This window comes from Natator depressus, chromosome 2 (assembly GCF_965152275.1).
Source record: "Natator depressus isolate rNatDep1 chromosome 2, rNatDep2.hap1, whole genome shotgun sequence".
NCBI classification, from domain to species: domain Eukaryota; kingdom Metazoa; phylum Chordata; order Testudines; family Cheloniidae; genus Natator; species Natator depressus.
In genome coordinates, this window is record NC_134235.1 from 223,832,893 (window position 1) to 223,852,726 (window position 19,834).

At 41.7% G+C, this 19,834-nt stretch overlaps 1 protein-coding gene across 2 annotated transcripts in view; it reads right to left on the reverse strand.

The window, feature by feature from the left end:
* Positions 1 to 19,834, reverse strand: part of CUBN (cubilin) — a 212,908-nt gene that overhangs the window by 68,067 nt on the left and 125,007 nt on the right. For both annotated transcript variants that reach the window (XM_074946012.1, XM_074946011.1), the window contains exons 34-44: positions 19,051 to 19,164; positions 17,663 to 17,791; positions 16,924 to 17,056; positions 12,351 to 12,556; positions 9,880 to 10,058; positions 7,830 to 8,022; positions 6,856 to 7,053; positions 6,390 to 6,536; positions 5,118 to 5,308; positions 4,634 to 4,817; positions 1,144 to 1,318 (exon numbers count right to left, since the gene is read on the reverse strand). In XM_074946012.1, the coding sequence (XP_074802113.1) occupies positions 1,144 to 1,318; positions 4,634 to 4,817; positions 5,118 to 5,308; positions 6,390 to 6,536; positions 6,856 to 7,053; positions 7,830 to 8,022; positions 9,880 to 10,058; positions 12,351 to 12,556; positions 16,924 to 17,056; positions 17,663 to 17,791; positions 19,051 to 19,164 (1,849 nt within the window). The remainder of the gene's footprint in view (positions 1 to 1,143; positions 1,319 to 4,633; positions 4,818 to 5,117; positions 5,309 to 6,389; positions 6,537 to 6,855; positions 7,054 to 7,829; positions 8,023 to 9,879; positions 10,059 to 12,350; positions 12,557 to 16,923; positions 17,057 to 17,662; positions 17,792 to 19,050; positions 19,165 to 19,834) is intronic.

Consider the following 19,834-nt stretch of genomic DNA (forward strand, 5'->3'; position numbering starts at 1 on the left):
AAATACCTAAGGGAAGGGAATGCACCTCTGGACCCAACCTTTTGAAGCTGTTCCTTGAGGAGAAACCCACTGTCTGACTGATTGCCTATTCACAGTCTCTAAGGATCAAAACCCAAACTGTATAAAGGAGAAGTTCACATATTCATGGTGTGCTGGTTCTGAGCCCAAGTGCCTATGAACCTGTAACCACAGGGAAACCCCTTGGTGGGGTTTGAAGGACTGTTCTCCTACCAGAGCCCTTGTTGGAGTCAGGGTTGATCTCTGGTGAGCTAATTAGCATCAGTGTAAGTTCTTTTATTGTTTTTAATATTTTTTTTGTGATGCTTTTACCTTAAGAATAAATCTGCTTGCTTAGAAAGAGCTGTGTGATAACTGTGGACAATTATACTATTTATAGCCTCTGAGGAAGGAAGGCAAAGCAAGCCTGCTAAGACAGTCTGCCTGGTTGGGGAATTCATGGTGTAGGCATGGAATTTTGCAGCCTGGAAATACCCCACTGAGGAGGGAGGGAGACACGTGTCTCCGCCCAAGAGAGGTGATGGCCGGGGAGTCAGAAGCCTGAGAATGAACCTTGTTGGAGGGAAAATACAGGTTAAGTTGCCTGGAACTGTTACGGTGTCAACTGGTGTAACTCCACTGAAGTCCATGGACTTCAACTGATTAGCAAATGAGGATCTGGCCCTATATGTCTTCTACCTGCATGGCACACAGAGAGCACAGACCAAGTGAGTGGATATAGTGGTGCAAACCCCCAAGTGTGCTGTGGAAGCAGGGAATGTGGGCATTTTATGACCGTGGCCAACCAGTCTGTGCCCATTGGCCACCAATCTGAGTAGGAAGAAAGCACGGGGAATAGAATTTACAGAAGAGATCCTCCTGCCATTTGAGCTTCCTTCATCCCTGTTACTTTTTTGCTGTATATCTTATTTTTGATTTCTGTCAAATCTTAAAGAGGCCAGGGATGTACACTGGCAATGTAGAGGGTCCAGGCACCTCTCTCAAAAGTCTTCAAAACATCCTAATTGTAAATTTTGGAGTAAATTCTAATGGGGAATTAGGGAACATACTGATATGGTAATAGAGAAAGATAAATGAAAATGGAGTGCCTCAGAAAATGTATGCAAAATAAATGTAGCTATATACTTGGGTGAAGGTTCAATGTAAAACTGGTCTTCAAACTGCAGCTCCACTGCCCCTCCATTCAGAGCTGTTATGGTCCAGACACAGTCAGCATGCTGTGGATAGTTGTTAGGATAGTTGGGGGAAGATGCATATCCGCTGAGACTGGAATCACTGATATAGATATTCCCTCCACAAGCTGGTAAAGAGAAGTTTAAGAACAACAGGTTAAAGAAATTGTGTGAGATGTTCAAAACAAACAAGGACCAACTTCTGCTGGTGAGAGAGACAAGCTTTCAAGCTCCACAGAGCTCTTCTTCAAGTCTGCGCTGAAGAAGAAGAGCTCTGGGTAGCTCAAAAATTTGTGTTTCTTTCACCTACAGAAGTTGGTCCGATAAAAGGTATCACCTCACCCACTTTGTCTCTCTAATATCCTGGGACCAACATGGCTATAGCAACACTACATACAAAACAAGTAAGTCATCCATATACTTAGTCACAGGTTCTTTTCAATGGATTATATTTACCACGCAAACAAACATACTGTCATTTTTGCTGTTGAAAAATATTCTAGCACAGTTAAACTTAGATTTTCTGGCCTGCTTGTTAACCAAGCCCATTTATTCCATGAAAAATAATACAACAGTCCCCTGATGAGACCACTGACTGACACTCTACTCCCTCAGTGATCCTAGACTCAGATAAGCATGAAGAGAAAACCTTATATGCTTTATTTCTGAAGAATTCCTAACATCTGGAAAACTGAAGTTAAGGACTGGATCATTCGATGCTTTTTGTGAAGCATCCTCACTTTCACTTTCCAAAACAATTGGAATGTAAAACTCAAGACAATATGAAATCCAGTGAGAAATGACATTCAAAGCAAACTCAAGAATTTGTTCAGGTTCTTTGCCATACTAAGATACTTTTATTTCGCAGCTAACGACTTTATGATTAAAATACATTTTAGTAATGCTAATGAATACAGTGCTTCAATCCAGGTCTCTAAAGTGAAGCGCTAGAAATATATATGTACATGCATAGCTCCTACTATGTGTAGCATTTCCAATGGAAGGAGTAGAAAGAAAAAGAGGAGTTACAAACTTAAGAATGAGTGAGCACGCTAGTAGGTTACTTTAGCTGTGTTTAATCAACATCATTTAAATGAGGGCTCCAAATGTCTTAAGAGACATGTGTTTGCCTGAAATACTTTGGGAACAGCTGAAGATGCCAGGCCCCTGATTTATACTAGCTAAGGATGTGGCCTGCCACCTCTTCATTCTTTCAAAAATGCCAGTTCCTACAGGGGATGTTATTTTCTCAGCTGAGGAGGAAACTTTTATGGAATGTTATCATTTCTGCCAATGCATTGGGTCACACTCATTCCTGCTGTAACTCACTGTTTGCAGTATGTAGGAGGCAGAAGGAAGATTCTAACCGGCCTTCCTCCCCTGTGTTAACTGTTGAAGTCTCCCGCTAACCTGTGTCCAACTTCCGCCATTTCCCAGATGCAGGCGAGAGATAGCTTCATCCCAACCACCAGGGAAACTAAAGATACTATGAAAAGTGTTTTAACAACAAAATGTCAGGATTAGAACCCAGGTCTGCTGAGCCTGGGACAGCTGATGTTCCCACAATGCAACCAGGAGGGCGTGCAGACCTATAGCCAAGGAGCACTGTGGAGAATAGGCACCACAGGCAGTACTACCCAAAGGAGCCAGAGTGACAGTACTCTGCAGCTAGGGTTACCACCTTTGAAATGGAAAAAAACCCAGCACCCACCATCTCACAAGGCAAGCTCGCTGCAACCCCAACCACAAGGCAACTCTGCAACTCTCCCCTCCCCCACTTCAACAGCCACTTACCTAGACCAGTGGTTTCCAAGCTTGTTCCGCCGCTTGTGCAGGGAAAACCCCTCGTGGGCCGGGATGGTTTGTTTACCCACCGCGTCCGCAGGTTCGGCCGATCGCGGCTCCTAGTGGCCGTGGTTCGCTGCTCCAGGCCAATGGGAGCTGCTGGAAGCGGCATGGGCCAGGCGCCGCTTCCAGCAGCTCCCATTGGCCTGGAGCAGCGAACCACGGCCAGTGGGAGCCGTGATCAGCCAAACCTGCGGACGCGGCAGGTAAACAAACCATCCCGGCCCACGAGGGGTTTTCCCTGCACAAGCGGCGGAACCAGTTTGGGAACCCCTGGTCCAGACAGATAGCACATATGGATAAAATTGATATCATCATTTTCATACTTAAACTGCGGAAGTGGTAACACTGCAGCATCTTTAGCTGGACACAGAAACTTTTAACATTAGATATCCCAGTGCATTGTGATAACAATGCAAATCTTTAGACCCCGGTAAAAAAAACTGGCAGATTAAATTATTTTTCTGGCAACTGGCAAATACATAAAATAACTGGCCAGGTCGATCAAATACTGGGTAAGTGATAATCCTAACTATGGCCCTCTGATTGGCCATCACCCTATTTAACCCTGGAAAGTGCCCCAGGAAGTTGTCTGGGCAACAACAAAGACTTTGGGCCTGTTGTGACTCCAGACCTCACCTTGTCTCCTGATCTCAGGACTCTGATATCAGCCTGACTCTGACCCTGACTCTTGCTTCCTGACTCTAACCTAGTTCTACCTCTGATCTCCGGTCTCCAACCCCAGCCTGACTTTGACCCTGACTCTTGCTTATTGAATCCGGTTCTAGCGATTCCTCCAACCCCTGCTCACTGACTACCGTCCTTGACATGTGGACTCCAGCCCAGCTGTGATTGCTAGGCCAGACAACCTACACCCTGGTCCCTTACAAATATGTGGAACACTTATGCAGTGGGCATTTCAAATCATTTACACAGAAGGCATTTTTGCCAGTATTTGTTTTTTACTAGATGACAGTCTCTCCATGCTAAGTGCAGTTGTAGCTGTGTTGGTCCCAAGATATTAGAGAGACGAGGTGGGTGAAGTAATATCTTTTATTGAACCAACTTCTGTTGGTGAGAAGACTAGCTTTTGAGCCACACAGAGCTCTTCTCCAGTTCTGGGAAAGGTGCTCCCAATGTCACAGCAAAATGCAAGGTGGAGCAGATTGTATAACATAAGGAGCTTAAATTCATTGCTTGGCTAGACATTAAAAATCATGGACTGAACAGAGACACTGGATTTGTGGCTTATTACAGCAATTGGAATTCACTAACCCCCTCTTCTTGTCCTATCACTGCAGAGGAGTTAGCAGGCCACTCTGCCTTAAATGCTCTTACACTATGTGCTAACTACTTATGCTAAACAATCTGTTTCACCTGGCATTTTGCTGTGACACTGAGAGCACCTTCCCCAGACCTGAAGAAGAGCTGTGTGTGACTCTCTCACCAACAGAAGTTGGTCCAATAAAAGATATCACCTCGCCCACCTTGTCTCTTCAGGTTAAGCCACTTATTATAAGAAACATGCTTCTGAAAGAACAAATTCTAAGTTTTTTTTCTACTGATTTTCAGAACTTGTGCTGGATTTTGACACTCACCCAGACTCTTAGCCTCATACTTCAGTTTGAACCCTTGGCCCACACGACTGCTGTCAGAAATGAAGTGGACAAACAGCTGATTGTCTGTAGTGTACATCGTGGAAAAAGAGCTGCTACCACAAAACCGCCCATTCCTTCCAACGGTCCCCAAAGGCGGGGCAGAGTCATCCAGTCCATTTTTAAGCTAGAAGGAAATTGTTAAGGTTGTTCAAGCATACAGCTATCAACCTTGAGGAATGCTCTAGCAGAGATAAGAACAAACCCAAACAACAATCTTGAAAAAAGCCTTTCTCCCTTTAATTTACTGTACCAGTAAAGCAGCATCTCTAAATAAAGCTTTGAAAGATAGCAAGACAATTTTAAATGACTTTTTTCCCCACTTTCCTGTTATTAATAATACCATAACATATAGGAGCCCTAGGCATGGGCCAGTATATCCTGTTTCTGGAAACTAAGTGACAACACCTACAGCTGATCAGCTCACCTCCACATAGTCCCCATGGCTGCAAGAAGCATCCTCGCTCTGAACTTCGAAGGGTTGTTCAAAATGGACAACAACAACAAACCCACTGGTAACCAATACATGCCAGGAACAATTGAGATTGGGAGCATAGGCCTGAGGATAGTTGGGGGATGTGATCACTCCCATGTCTGCATGCAAATAGCCACCACAACCTGAATGAAGGGAAATGAGATAAGGAAGAAAAAGTCATCTTAAATTATTCAAATTATGAAAAAAAGTCTTCAAAATCCATGTGATTGTTAAGCCAAATGCTGAACAGCTGCATGGGATGTGCATTAGTGAACATCCTGAATAATCTGCCCACTTTCCGGCCACGTGCAAAAGTCTGCTAGTAGACCGTCCAGGTTGTATGGTGACACACAACAAACAAACCTGGCTTTTTAGTATGACAGAAAAATGAGTAATGCACTGTGCTCGATGCACGTTGGGAGGGGAGGCAGAAGTGCTTTTATGGCACCTTTCCTCATGCGTTCCTCTCACCACCAATCCTGGGGCCTGCTGTACGCTAAACTGGCCCCCAGCACAGATTGTAAATTGGAGCAACCTCAAGGCTGCCCACTCAAGACCCTGATATGCCCCCCCGCCCACCCGCACTCTACACCAGTCTGTGTGTTTGGGGAGTGGGGCAGTCAGAACTGCTTACAAGCATCTGGCTGCAGCAGAGGATTCCCATATGAAAGGAGAATCCTCAACTGCTGCCATGAGGCATCTTTGTCCTTGTGGGGCCTCACAAGGGTCCAAGGACCCGGCCCTATATCTATTTTGTGCGTGTGCTTGGATTCATTTACTTGCATCTCCAAGTTGGCGGTTCCCTTCCCTTTCATTCTCCACTTCCCCATCTCTCAACAATTGAAGTTTGTTTTTTAGCTAGCACCAGCCTTCACATTTTCTGAGTATATTTTGCAATTCTTAACCACAACTCTTAACTGTTGTAATATTTCTTCATACACTTGTACCAGGCTACAATATTCGTATTTCAGGACAACGGTGATTTTCAGATCTAAGGAGTGCTTCGTAACAGTAGAACTCTGGACAAGGGACAAAGTTTACCTTAAGAACATGTGTTTTTGGAATATGTGAACAGATGCTTCATGCAATTACTTGGATAGATTGCCGACAGTTGTGGCAGGCAGCTATGCTAAAAATGTAGGCTATAACTACTTCCCTTCCTTATTCAGCTTTCAGCGGCAAGGCAGATCCAAGATAAATTTGAAAAAAAAACCCACAACTTACTTTTGTGATAAGAAGCATTAAACCCAGCACCAGTGACACTTGCATCTGTAGTGAACTGAATGAACAAGGCCTCTCCAGTAGATCTTATTGGCCCAGGTGGGTCTCGACCGCATATGGTGGCCAGCACTGGGGCAAGGCTATTGTCTCCTAAGGTTAAAAGAGGAAATATCAGTATTAAAAATACCAGAAGTCTTAATTTTCTAACAGTATTTCAGTCAAAGTTGTTCACACATTTTTCTGGACCATCACCATCTTGTGTTGCTTGGCTTGATATTAGCCTGCACGTAGCTTCAGCACAGAAGAATATTCATTTTGGAACAGGTTCCTGTGACTGATAAACTGAAGCAAAATTTGATCTTTTGGATGTATTTATTTATTTTAAGTACACACATAGTAGACAAGGACTTTTTTTAAACTGGGGCTCTTTGTGTGTTTCACACTGTCAGACGGTACCAAGATTTCTCACCATCTCTGATGACAAGTTTGTCGTAGTTGCATGAACTATGAGATTCTATATCTAGGGCCAGGATGCTGAACTCCACAGTGGATTCTGGAGCTCTGATAATCCAGGTACAGTCAGCAAAATTTCTGTAGTTCCTGGGCCACTCTGGTGAGAAGAGGAATGACGGGGTTTCTCTTGCCACGGCAACACCACCACATACACCTGCCGTGCAGAAAGAAAGAAACATTAAAAATCTTCTTTTATAAAATTAAAAGTGTTTCTTCTTTATCATCTAATTTGACAGTCCCTCGCTGAACAAAGTATGAAAACTACAATGGTGCTATATGTCAATACTATGTTAAAGTACTTTTGCAAGCACTCTCAGGTGTTGGTTTGAAAATAGGAACCGTATCCAGCGCCCAAGTCAATCTTAACATTGTCCCGTTTCACTTGCTCAGCTACAATAAATAGATTCATGTTCTCATTTCTTACAATGGGTATATATCTCACACAAGAGATATATATTCATATTGAACTTCTTTTCCTTTGCTTATAGGATATTTTGGATCAAGCATGTCCTGTATGTCCCTGCAGGTCTGTGCAGGGTTGAATCTCAGTGCTTCTAAACAGCATCACATGAGCTTGTTAGTCATCTTCCTTATGCAAGTGACAAATTCTCCAAGAATGTTATTTGAGGGAAGATACTTTTCCATGTAGGCATGCGAAATATCTGTTCGTCCTCAAATGCCACAAAGGGCTTGAGAATCCTTAACCCCTCCAACAAAGACGGAGCTCCACTTTTAAAACAAAGTAAAACACTGCATTTGAGAGAGGTACAACAATACAAATCAACAAAAATAATAATGATCAGTAACAATGGCAACACAGGTCTCCCCCACATTACACCAGGCACCCTTTAATGGGAACAGGATTTAGTGCCTCGCCAATGTTATCACTCTTAACAAGCTAACTAAACAGTGTCATTTTCAGAGACAAACCTCTAGCAATGGTGAACATAGTGGCTGGAGAAGCTTCCATTGCATACCAGTCCAAAAGGAAACCCTTTCCATTCACAGAAGAATCAGACTGGAACTGGACTGTGATAGAACTGCCGGAGGAGATGAATGATGAAGGGACAATACCACAGTATGTGGTGATAAGACGGAAATGAGTGTTGGGCCCATCATAGATCTATAAGGAGAAAGAGAGAGCAGAGCAGCAATGGTATTTTTCTGTCCCTACCATCTCCAGCAAAGTAATGGCAAACCACTGTTACTGTTATTATGGTTTAATTTTGAGTGTTTGGGGCCAGTTAAGGCTGACAGTAGTGAAAATGAAACCAGTGAAGTGTAGGCAATGTCACTGCAAAGTTCTTGGTGCTGCACCATTGTAAACTGGACTCCTGAGGAGGATATTCCCATCTCCAAATAAATGAGATAGAACTGAAGTTTCAGCCCCCTAATTCCATTCTAGATCATAAAAAATACTGGTAACAGCCCGTCTGTTTCATCCGCTACATATGGTGCTTCCCCACCAGAAGGATCAGTACTGAACTCATCAAACTGAACTCATTGCCCCCTACAGACTGTTCTTCCAACACATTAGCTGGCTTTTCATCTGAAAAATGCCACCGGTGTATTGTTGTTCTTTGCTGAGGAAGAAATAATAAAATGCATTCTTCAGGAAATTTCTTTAGAGCCACATAAACATTTTAAGTAGCACTTTGTAAGCCAAAAATGTCAATGTGTTCAAGATGCTTCTGTGTTACTAGCAGTCAGAACCAACTACGTAACTCCAAAGTAAACTCAAGACAGAGAAAACTGGAAAGAAGATTCAAAATATTAAAGTACGGATCAGCTCCTCAGCTGGTGTAAATCATCATAGCTCGAAGCCAATGGAGTTATGCTGATTTATACCTGCTGAACATCTATCTCAGTGATTTGAGCATGAGGAACTTGTTAGGCTCAATGGACAGAAAGGAAAAAAATCCAGGTTGTTAAAATATGAGACAAGATGGAAGGAAGAGAAGTAAATGTATGTGTTAGTAAACTACATGTAAATGTCTGGTTATAAAAGGGGATTAAATCAAAGGCCAATCATAGGATCAACAATCGTAGGTAGAAAAACAAATTCTAAAAAAGAGTCATACTAATGTAAGTTGAGAAGGAGACTCAAAGCGGAGAAATGATAAACAGGATGCATGCTAGTATGTTACTGTTGTTACTAGGCTTTAGTTTGCACTGTGTTTCATACTAGTTTTAAATATGAAAGCTAAATGTATACCTCATTGGAATCACACCAGGGTCGCATTTGTCCCTGATAGCCTGAAAAAAGGCTAAAGTCCAGACTATGACTTGGACCACAAAACCATGCAGAGGAGAAAGGTGGAGTACCAACTGGCCAACTCAGCTGAGCAGTTAGCGCGTGATGTCGTAACTTGCTACTGGTGTAGGCCAGCAATAAATTATTAAGCCTCCAGAGCAAAGAAGAAGCAGGAGCTTGTTCAAGGCTGTGCCAAAGGCACCATCTAGCCCTATCATATGACCCTTCCCATTGACTGTGGCCAACATTTTTTTCAAACTGAGGCCAGGCTACTACAAACCCTTACACACACGTGTAAAAATAAATATGTGTACCTGTTTCCAGGATCAGGGCCTTAAGTTCCGAAAGTTAGGTATTTAAATCCACATTTAGGCATTTACATAAAGGTGTCTAGATTTTCAGAGGTGTTGAGTAGATAAATACAACTCCTACTCTCTTCAGTTGGAACTATAAATACTCAGCATTTCTGAAGCTCCTAAATTTGAAAATTTTAGGTTGTGCCTTTAACAACTTATTTTTGTCAGCCTATAAAATGTTTTAAATGCCCAGCTGGGCAATATCTGATATTTCCTACTAGTGAGCAAACATGCGTCTAGAGCCAGTAATTATTCAAAACGAATGAGGCCTAAACTGGACTTTTGAAAACACTTCCTACTCCTCACTTAGCCTGCTTTATTCATTATTTCTATCACAATTTATAAAAAGAATCTACCAAAGTGACCTCACCTTTAACTTGTCGTAGCAATTGTAATAATCTTCAATGTCCATCTCCAGGATCCGACCGTGGATAACATGAGAAGCATTGACACTTATCTTCCACTGGTAATTGGAGTTGTGAGGGTAGTTTCTGGGCCACAGTGGAGAAGCAATTTGCCCACTATCTCCCACAATATCATTCCCGTATACTGAAAAACAACAGGGAGCCTACTAACGATAATGTTTTTCATAACAACTTACGGTATTTTTAAAAAGTAAACTCGGCAACTGGGTCAAGGTTTGAAAAAAACTTTATTAGGCTGTATGATTGCATTTATTTAGGGCTAGATTGAGCCTTAAGGCACAGCCCTGAGTCACAAGCAACCCCAGGATACACAGCTCTGACACAATGACTTCCTGGCTCTGGAGGGATCGTAGCCTATAGAAAATTACTACACCCCCTACACCAGTGATTCTCAAACTTTTGTACTGGTGACTCCTTTCACATAGCAAGTCTTTAAGTGCGACCCCCCCTTATAAATTAAAAATACTTTTTAATATATTTAACACCATTATAAATGCTGGAGGCAAAGCGGGGTTTGGGGTGGACCCCCCTATAATAACCTCACTACCCCCTGAGGGGTCCCGACCCCCAGTTTGAGAATCCCTGCCCAAAACCCACACATTAACTGTGCTGGCCAGCCTGCAGGGGAAATGCAACCAAGGCTCTGTGCACCCCCTACCCCTCCCTGCTCACCTTCTCCTGGGAGGGAGTAAGCAGGAAAGAGTCTTTACTGAGGAAAAGTGCTGTTCTGGTCAGAATGGTTTTGATTTAACTGGGCTAGGACCCCTTGGAAATCCCACTTTGCACCTCCACAGACCATTACAAATTATAAGAGCACTAATGCTGCAAAATCAGAAAAAATTGCACTGTGCCTAGGTAAAGTGGCAGTGTACTGTAAAATGTAATAAAGGTAGGAAGTGAGGGACCAAGAGTACGGAAACACGCACTGTGCACGGGACAGACCTTCTGCATACCAAGTAAAGTGTGTTGGAAATGCAAAAGTTCACCAAGGGATGTGTTAAATACGTCAACATTTAAGAGTCTTTAAATGAAGATTGGATGTCTTTCTAAAAGACATGCCCTAGCTCAACAAGGGGTTATTGGGCTCAGTGCAGGAAGAGCTGGGTAAAATTCAATGGCTTCCCTTATGTAGCAGGTTAGACCAGATGCTCAGAATGGTCCTTTCTGGCCTTGGTATATATGAAGTGAGAGCACCTCCTTTTTCTCTGCCATAATTCTGCGGCGCTGCTTATGTTGTTTAGCCCCCAAACCAGAGATTCCCTGGGTAAGACAGGAGAACGACCCCCTCTGTACAATTGTGCCCTTTATGATATAGTCTACACCTAATGGAAAGTTGAGAATGAAGGGCTATTTTCCTATTACGGTGGGAGGGATAGCTCAGTGGTTTGAACATTGGCCTGCTAAACCCAGGGTTGTGAGTTCAATCCTTGAGGGGACCATCTAGGGATCTGGGTCAAAAATTGGAGATTGGTCCTGCTTTGAGCAGGGGGCTGGACTAGATGATCTCCTAAGGTCCAACCCTGATATTCTATTCTATGACTAATTAGAAAAGCTCGGCACTGTGAACACAAACACTACATACCCATTCATTTCTCAAGCTTTAACAGTGACAGTGATATTTGGGTTAGATAGTTCTTGCTCCAGGAGCTACTAACGCCTTGGGTTGCCCTAAATTATTTCTGCATGTAGCCCGTGCCCAGCTCGTGACAGAACAATACTATTGTTTTGACAATCTGAGAACAATTTTATCGAGAGAGAATTGTATTTAGAAAATGGTAAATGAAAAAGAGGACATATTTACAGTTTGTATAATCTGAGGAGATTTCTGCCCACAGAAGGATAATACAGTCAAACTAGAATAGAAAATAATAAGCTCTATTCTGACTGCTACATTTTAAAAAAATAGTATAAATAAATAATAAAAATAAATTAGCTCTTTTCATCAGTATATCTCAAAGCACTTTACAAAGGAAATCATTATTCCCATTTTACAGATGGGGAAACTGAGGCCAAAGAAAGGAAAATGACTTGGCCAGAGTCAGCCAGCAGGCCAGTGGCAGAGCCAGGAATAGAGCCCAGGTATCCTGAGTCCCAGTCCTGTGCTCTATCTATCTATTAGGCAACACTGCCTCTCTATAATTTTATTTCTAATTCTGATATCCAAAATATACTTATGTAAAATATTGTCAAGCATACAAGAGCTCTGTGCAGTCATGTTACAGATAGCCCAGGTATTCAATAACATTTTGTGTATATTCATTTTAAAATATTTTGGGTGAAATCCTGGCCCCATTAAAGTGAGTCAGAATTTTGCCAGGATATCATCCTTTATTTTTAAATATACTATTTCCACCTTATTATTGGAAGTGCTCTGAAAAATGGTAATTTATTTTTCAGCAAAATAATATTTACTTACAGTGAGCAAAAGTGGCCCTAAAGCCAACATCACTGTCTGAGCCATCGGAGACAAATTTGATCCACAAGATGTGCTCAATGATGGATGTGTAATTCAAAGGTAAGGAGTCCCCACAGTATCGTCCCACCATCTCGCCCATGTCATTCCCTTTGCGAATCTCCAGATAATCCTTGGTGCAGTCTTCACTATTTTCCAGCTGGAACGTTCTGTTTGAGTTGCAGAAAGCAGAAACATTAAGATTATTGCACATGTATTATAGAAACACACTGCAGAATTTGCCATATTAGATCAGACCATTCATCCAATTATAATCTGATGTCCTTCCCTCCAGCAATGGACAATATTAACACTAAAAAAGAAGTAACCCCCCCCCAACCCCCCAAAACCAACCAAACAACAAAACCCTTCCATAAATGATAATACATCTAGTCAATTTTGCAACATTGCACACAGTGGAAAAATTCCTTCCTCACCCCCATATATCTTTAGTTTGCATAGCTAAGGTTTCATCTCTTAAAGATTTTTTTGGTTCTCAAAAGAAGTGCAAGGTATTTGACAGGTTACATATAGTACATTTTTTTTTGTATAGTGTTGAGGTTATATTTAAAGTCATATTGGATGTATAGAAATAGTGAAACATATGAGACTCAAAACTACACTTACATCACTGTGTATCAATTTGTGCCCTGCTTCATCTACCTGCAGATTTCCAGTACACTCTCTGAGGATGAAGCAATTTCAAAAGGCCAAATACTTACTTGAAGTTTATCTAACATTATGAAATCTTATCTCCTCTTCTCCTTACCTTCTCTACTTTTTCTACCTTTATGGCTTTAAATATGCCAAACCCACTCCCTACTCCCTCTGTTTTCCGCAATCCATTTAACTTTGAATACTTTTATCACTTTCTGTCTTTTGTCTGCTGGGCATGAGGTCAGTTGAACTCTGAGGCTTTCCCATCATCAGTGTGCAGTGTATGTCAATGATAGGGATTATCTGGAGCAGTGGTTTGCAACCTGTGGTCCGCAGATCCCTGGGGGTAGGCAGACAGTGTCTAAGGAGTCCACAGAAGGTTGTCATTACCATAGAAAAGTGGTTTCCAACCTGTGGTCGTGGACCCCTAGGGGTCCACAGACCACATCTAAGATTTCCAAAGGGGTCTGCACCTCAATTTGAAATTGTAGAGGGGTCCGCAAAGGAAAAAAGTTTGAAACCCACTGGTCTGGAGGATGTAAGATTTAGAATTGAGTCACCAAGTACTTGCTGAGCTCTGTATGTAGAGGAGGACTCATAAGCAGACGATCCATTGCAGACTGCAAGGTCGTGAGAGGCTGTGACCAAAAGCACCCCTGTATTCACAACCTACCACTACTGTAATAATATTTGTACAAAATGTGCCTTGTGAGGTATAATTTGAAAACTAATAACTCGCTGGTCAATATCATGGTGAAATGGATGTAGCAACATTGTATGTAAAGTTATAAATCTCCCCTGTATGATGTTAGTAGCACATGTTCAAAACCAGACAGTCCTGCCTAGGCAAAAGTTGTTAAATAGGCCTACCGTAAAAATGGGAATGTGTTTACCTCAGTTTACATATAAGTAGTAAACAGGGCCAGCAAAACAGCAGGGGCAGCAGATGGCAGGAAACAGAACAATTTACATTTTAGCAAACACAAGTGGGGGAAGGAAGAGCATGGAGCTTCCTTCATTACCAGACTCCATGTTGCCTTCCTCACTTCAAAGTTTCACTGGACTACAAAAGGAAGGGGCACAAAGCCCCAAGTTCTCTCTTTGTCACCTAAGAAGTCAAAGGCACCAGCACCACTGGGCCTATGGGAGAGATCCTGACTAAGGAAAGGGTAGGTCACCATCTTGCTGGAAGACTGTGGGTGACAAAGGCCATCTTACACAAAGCCTTGAACCAAAACTTGCTAGATTAAGTTTTAGACTGTTAGATGCATGTTTTTACTTTTATTTGCTGGTAACTATTTCTAACTTTATCTCTTATACCTGAATTCACTTCAAATCCTCTCTCTGCTTCTGTTAATAAACTTGTTTTATTTTTAATCTAAACCAATCCAGTGCCGTATTTAAACTGGTAACTCCCGTTAAAGTAATAAACTGTTGAATATTTACCTGTTACGGGGCCATAAACCTCAGGAGAGGGCTGGGCAGTGCAGAAAACACATTTTTTGGAAAATCTGGGACTGGGGTCACCCTGAAAGTAGTAACCAAGGCTCGTGGAAGGCAAAGCAGAGCTGTGGAACTGTAGACAGGCTGCTGGGATCAGAGCTGCTGAACCAGGCTGTCTCGCACACAGACACTCAGGGTGTGCCCTGCATGCTGGTAAACTAGTTGTGAACAGCTCAGGTTGGGATCTACAACAGTAAAGCACTGTCAGGTACCCAAGGTTATGCGGCAGGCAGTGACACAACCCCTCACTGGTCTGGATTGCTCCTCAGAATGTGACAGCAGCCTGTTGGAAATGGCCAGGAGAACAGGGGAAGTCAAGTAGAGGTTGCATGGGCCAGAGGATCTTGGTGGAAGTTGTGAGGAGTTGCTTTTTAGAACTAGAGCTGTGGAATGTGTTTGTCCCCATACCAGGCAAAACTGGAAGGAGAATAGGTGAACATGACTCCCAAGAAAGCACAGCTAGCTCTCCTAATCAGTGCCTGGGCCTGCTGTGGGGCCTATGGCAAGAGATGTGGGGAATCAGGGTGGATTCCTGACTAAGCCTACTGGGCTCATATAATTTTGCTTTGAGTTTCAACTTATGTCCCCAGGTTTGTGTGAATCTCAACCTCAAATAAAGCCAAGGGTTGTGCTGCATAGCAGAAAAAAAAAAAAAAAAAAAAGACAAGGAGGTTCAATCAAATGTATGTGATTGTTAGTAACTCAGATTAAAACTGAGCCAAATCCTTTGAAAGAGATTTTACATTAGTACAAAAAGGATGAGCAGGTTCAGTCTGTTTTTTTAAATTACTCTGTTCCTGGATCCCTAATTACTGCACCAACTGATCTGAATGCTAGATGGAAGCTAAAATATCACTGCATTTCTTATTGAGTTATGCTGAATCAACCCAATATCCTTTTCAAAAGCCAGTCATGAATATAACAGTAAGGATCCCAGAAAGTGCCTTCTCCAACTAATGCACAAATATCTCTGCTTTCAAATTCGGGTCACACTTCCTCCCCTTCCTTCAGGCCTGAATATATCCATATGTTTCCAGTGTACAAACCCACTATGAAACAGTTCCAACTATGCATATGGATACACTTTGGATTAATTTAGAGCAAACCCTCAACTTGCAAGACAGGCAATTTTGCAAGACCAATATAAAGAAGATGAATACCTCGTGGCAAAGAAACTTTATAAAATCCCAGTATTCAACTAACTAAAATAAATATCTCATTGCTATAGACTGCCCCAAAATCTAGCATTTCTTGATTTGGCCTTTTGGTTACATGAAACTAATGAACAGTGTTTACATCCACTGAGGATCACATGTTATAATAGTATGTGTATTGCACTAAGTGTATCTGCTTCACACTATACACTTCTTTTGGTTAACAAAGTTGCTATTTGTTATTATTTTTAGCAATTAACTTGAAAAATGTTTCTCAGTTTACAGTGCTTTCACCCCATTTCTCAGAGGAAGAATTTATAACAGTATGTCCATTTTTGTGTGCTAGCAAAGCGGTGTTTCCATGGTAACTACATCATATACAATAAGTATATACAATAAGTGTATTTCTGGGTATGTGTTACTTGTGCACTAATTACCTGCAAATACAAATTCTAGTGTTGCTTTTCTTTTCTAACTGACCTGCTCTGTCAAGGGTCAGTGTTCTGTTTCTTGGCACCAAACAATGTTTAATGCCATGAAACAGACAAGCTTAGAAATCAATATCATGGGCAAAGAGTGGCATAACTGCATCTTGTTAAAGTAATCTGGATTGTTCTCTGTATCATACATACATTTCTGGTCTGATATCTTCTAAGGAAAGTACTTTGACAGGAAGGAAGGTATACTCCTAGCAAGACTCACTTTGTTCTTGCTTTATTTCCATCTTTGTGATTTGACATAGCGGCAGAAGTAAATCTGAGGCCTTTAATTCAACATGAAACCAATTATTGCAACCTATTAATAATATGGACACTTTATACTATTAGGATATACAGTAGTGTGAGATACCTGCCAATAACCAAAAAGGAATTGAAAAGGTTTTCGTTTGCAAAAGGGTCTATAAAGACAAAAGATGCAGTGATGCTGAATTTCCTCTTGTTCATGACCTGCTGAGAGCTGATCTCTTTAGCAACCCATGATGCTCTCTGACAACACACCATCAAGTTATATAATATTGTATATGCTGCTAATATAAATGATGACTAATAAGGGAAAAAACTGACTGTAAGCTCCCTATGGCCACGGCTGTGTTCTCTTTCTAAGTTATTTTGGACACACTGCTACCATTTTACATGCTGGTAATTACATTTCCTACTAAACACAGTGCTTCCTTCCTGCAGCTCTATTAAAAGGCTGAACAATAACCCTTGGAATGTATTTACATGAAAGACAGCTGAAGCCGGTTGCCAGGGGAGCTGACAATGGTCCAGATACATTCAGCATTCAAAGGATAAGATTCAGGATAGTTAGGGCTGTTGAAGGCTCCTCTGTCCATGTGGAAGGTACCACCACAGGCTGAAATGAGAGAGACAGAACAGAGACTGAAGACTATATGGAAAAAACACCTTGGGCAGAAGTGGGCTAACTCAGAGGGAAAAAAACTTGAAACAACAATGGATATCCCTTTCTCGCTGTTTGTTAATGTCTTGGCATCAGTGGTTTAAGATCCCCAAAAAGAAATCCCAGCTTCAGGAATCAAATCCTTAAACATGCCAAATCCAGCAAGGCACCGAGCTGGCTACAGATGACTTACAGATAAAAAGAAAGGGCCCAGCTAGCAGAGGGAGTGAAAGTACTGGGGAATTTGAGTTTGGTCCAAGGTTTGATCCCTCTCTCCTTGGGATGGCAGGAGCTGGAAGCACATTCAGGCAGCAGCTTTCTCTATCTGTAGGTGGAAAAGGCGCTTTGTGGTTCACACTGGTCAGGTTCTGTAGATAGCTATGTACCACCCTCTTTGGCCAAAAAAGAGGGTCAAGGCAATATGGGATTTTGAGTGTGGTGTTGTTAGGGAACTGAGAACAGAAAGGGGAATCTGCAAGGGCTTCCTCAAAAAACCTATTGTTTAGGTTACCAACTGCTTTTCTACCAGCTTCAGTATGGGGGCTTGCAAAATCAACTTACATGACAATGATGCAGCACAGGTAGCATGGAAGCCTCTGGCAGTTCCGGCATTATTGGATACAAAATTTACAACAAAGGCATTGCTGAAAGAAGTGACAGGTTGTGGCACAACAGTGCCACAGTAACGGCCTGAAAATCAACAGCAACACAAGGGAAGTGAAATGTTATGCAGGGAGTATAAACACTGGCCTAGTTATCTAGTGCAAAACTAACACTCAGATGCTAACACTTATATCATCTACTATTAAAACAGTCTTTTATTTGTGGTTTACAATCCTTGGTGTAGGCTGAAAGCTCCCCGATTATGTAACATTATGTCAACCTAGTAATGGCGTAAAATAGGAAAATATTTGGCGATACCAGCAACCTAAAGACTCACTTACTCTGAGTGAATATATATGGTGAATGTGATGTTACAGGGCTTCAGTGTGGGATGGGCACATGAACTGTGTTCAAAGAAAAAAGGCCTCAGACAGCCAGAGGTTGGCAGTGTCCATGGTGGTCTGGTCTGAGGGAAGGAGCTAGGGGAAGGTTAGGGGATAAGAGACAAAGGATCAAATTCTGCTCTGAGTAATGTCTCTGTAAATCAGGAGTAATCCCACGGCAGTCAAGGAAGTTGCATCAAGATAATACCAGTGTATGTGGGAGGAGAATCAAGCCCAAAGGGACAAACCTGTTCTCAGTTACTCTAATGTAAATCTAAGGCAACTTCATGGTTGCTAATGGAGTTACTCCAGATTTACACCAATGTAACTGAGAGCAAAGGGCTAGACTGTGGCCTTGCACAATAAAATCTTACTGGAGGGGAAGGGAATCATCTTGGTTTTACATCAAGGATATCCCCCCACATTGTTCCACTGGAGGAGGGGGAAATGTTTGTCCCCTCTCCCTCTCAGTGAAATAGGCCCCAGGACCCTCTTCCAAAGACAGACTCACTGGCAATCCTGGAGGACATTCCATTCACACTGAGGAGTTAGCATCCAGCAGTTTCAATAGAGCGACACTGTCAGAGACCATCCCTGCCACAGGGACCCTCTTACAGGTAAGATCTCACCATGGAGAAGATCATTTGTATCATTCTATTGTTTGTATTGTATAAATTCCTATATGGCACCCTCAGTGCTTTGGTCGAGAAAAACTCCAAGCTCTTCAGTGCAGGGGTTGTCTACTCTGTGTTTAGACAGCACCTAGCACAATGGGGCCCCATTTTCCAATCCCAATCTTCTATGATTGTATGATAATAAACATTAATCATTAATAATGAAATTATCTAACTATATAAATATTATTCAATCTTGAATCTCACTCAGCTCATCGCAGCTTTGAATTTGAACATAAATAATTGTTTTAAAACAATCTAGAGAGACAAGAAAAAAAGGCCAAAGTACCTTGAAGAGGAGCCTCATAGTTATCCCCTTCCAAAATCTCGACAAAGTCCATGGTACAGTTAGGTCTCTTGCCTTCAATTTCAAAGTCAGTGAATGATAGCGTAATGTGGTTGACTGTTAACAACAAAGAATAAAAACTTAAGGGAAGGTTTTGCATTTCACATATAAATAATTACCTAGGTGTATAGAGTGGATTTTTATGTTTTATTTTCATTGGAGATAATGGATAGCAAAAGCTTAAGTGTCAGTTTTCTCTCCCTATGTCAATCAGTGAACTAAACTGGTGCTGTTTATTGATCATGAAGTATAAAATCAGAGATAGGCTGTTTATTGTTACATAGAGTGAGTATAATGTAGGCACTTATGCTTATTGTAAAAATACTGTTAAATCTTTCAGGATTTCATGACACTATATTGGACAGTACTCTCTAGTGCAATCTGCTTCAGATTTAATTACTAAAGATTTAATACTTACAAACAAAAAGAAAAGGAGTACTTGTGGCACCTTAGAGACTAACCAATTTATTTGAGCATAAGCTTTCGTGAGCTACAGCTCACTTCATCGGATGAAGTGAGCTGTAGCTCACGAAAGCTTATGCTCAAATAAATTGGTTAGTCTCTAAGGTGCCACAAGTACTCCTTTTCTTTTTGTGAGTACAGACTAACACGGCTGTTACTCTGAAACCTATACTTACAAACAGAATTTTTTAACAACCTAACAACTTCGTAATTATATGTTGAATGATACCCAATAGACAATTCTGCAGATATTTTAAAATATCTC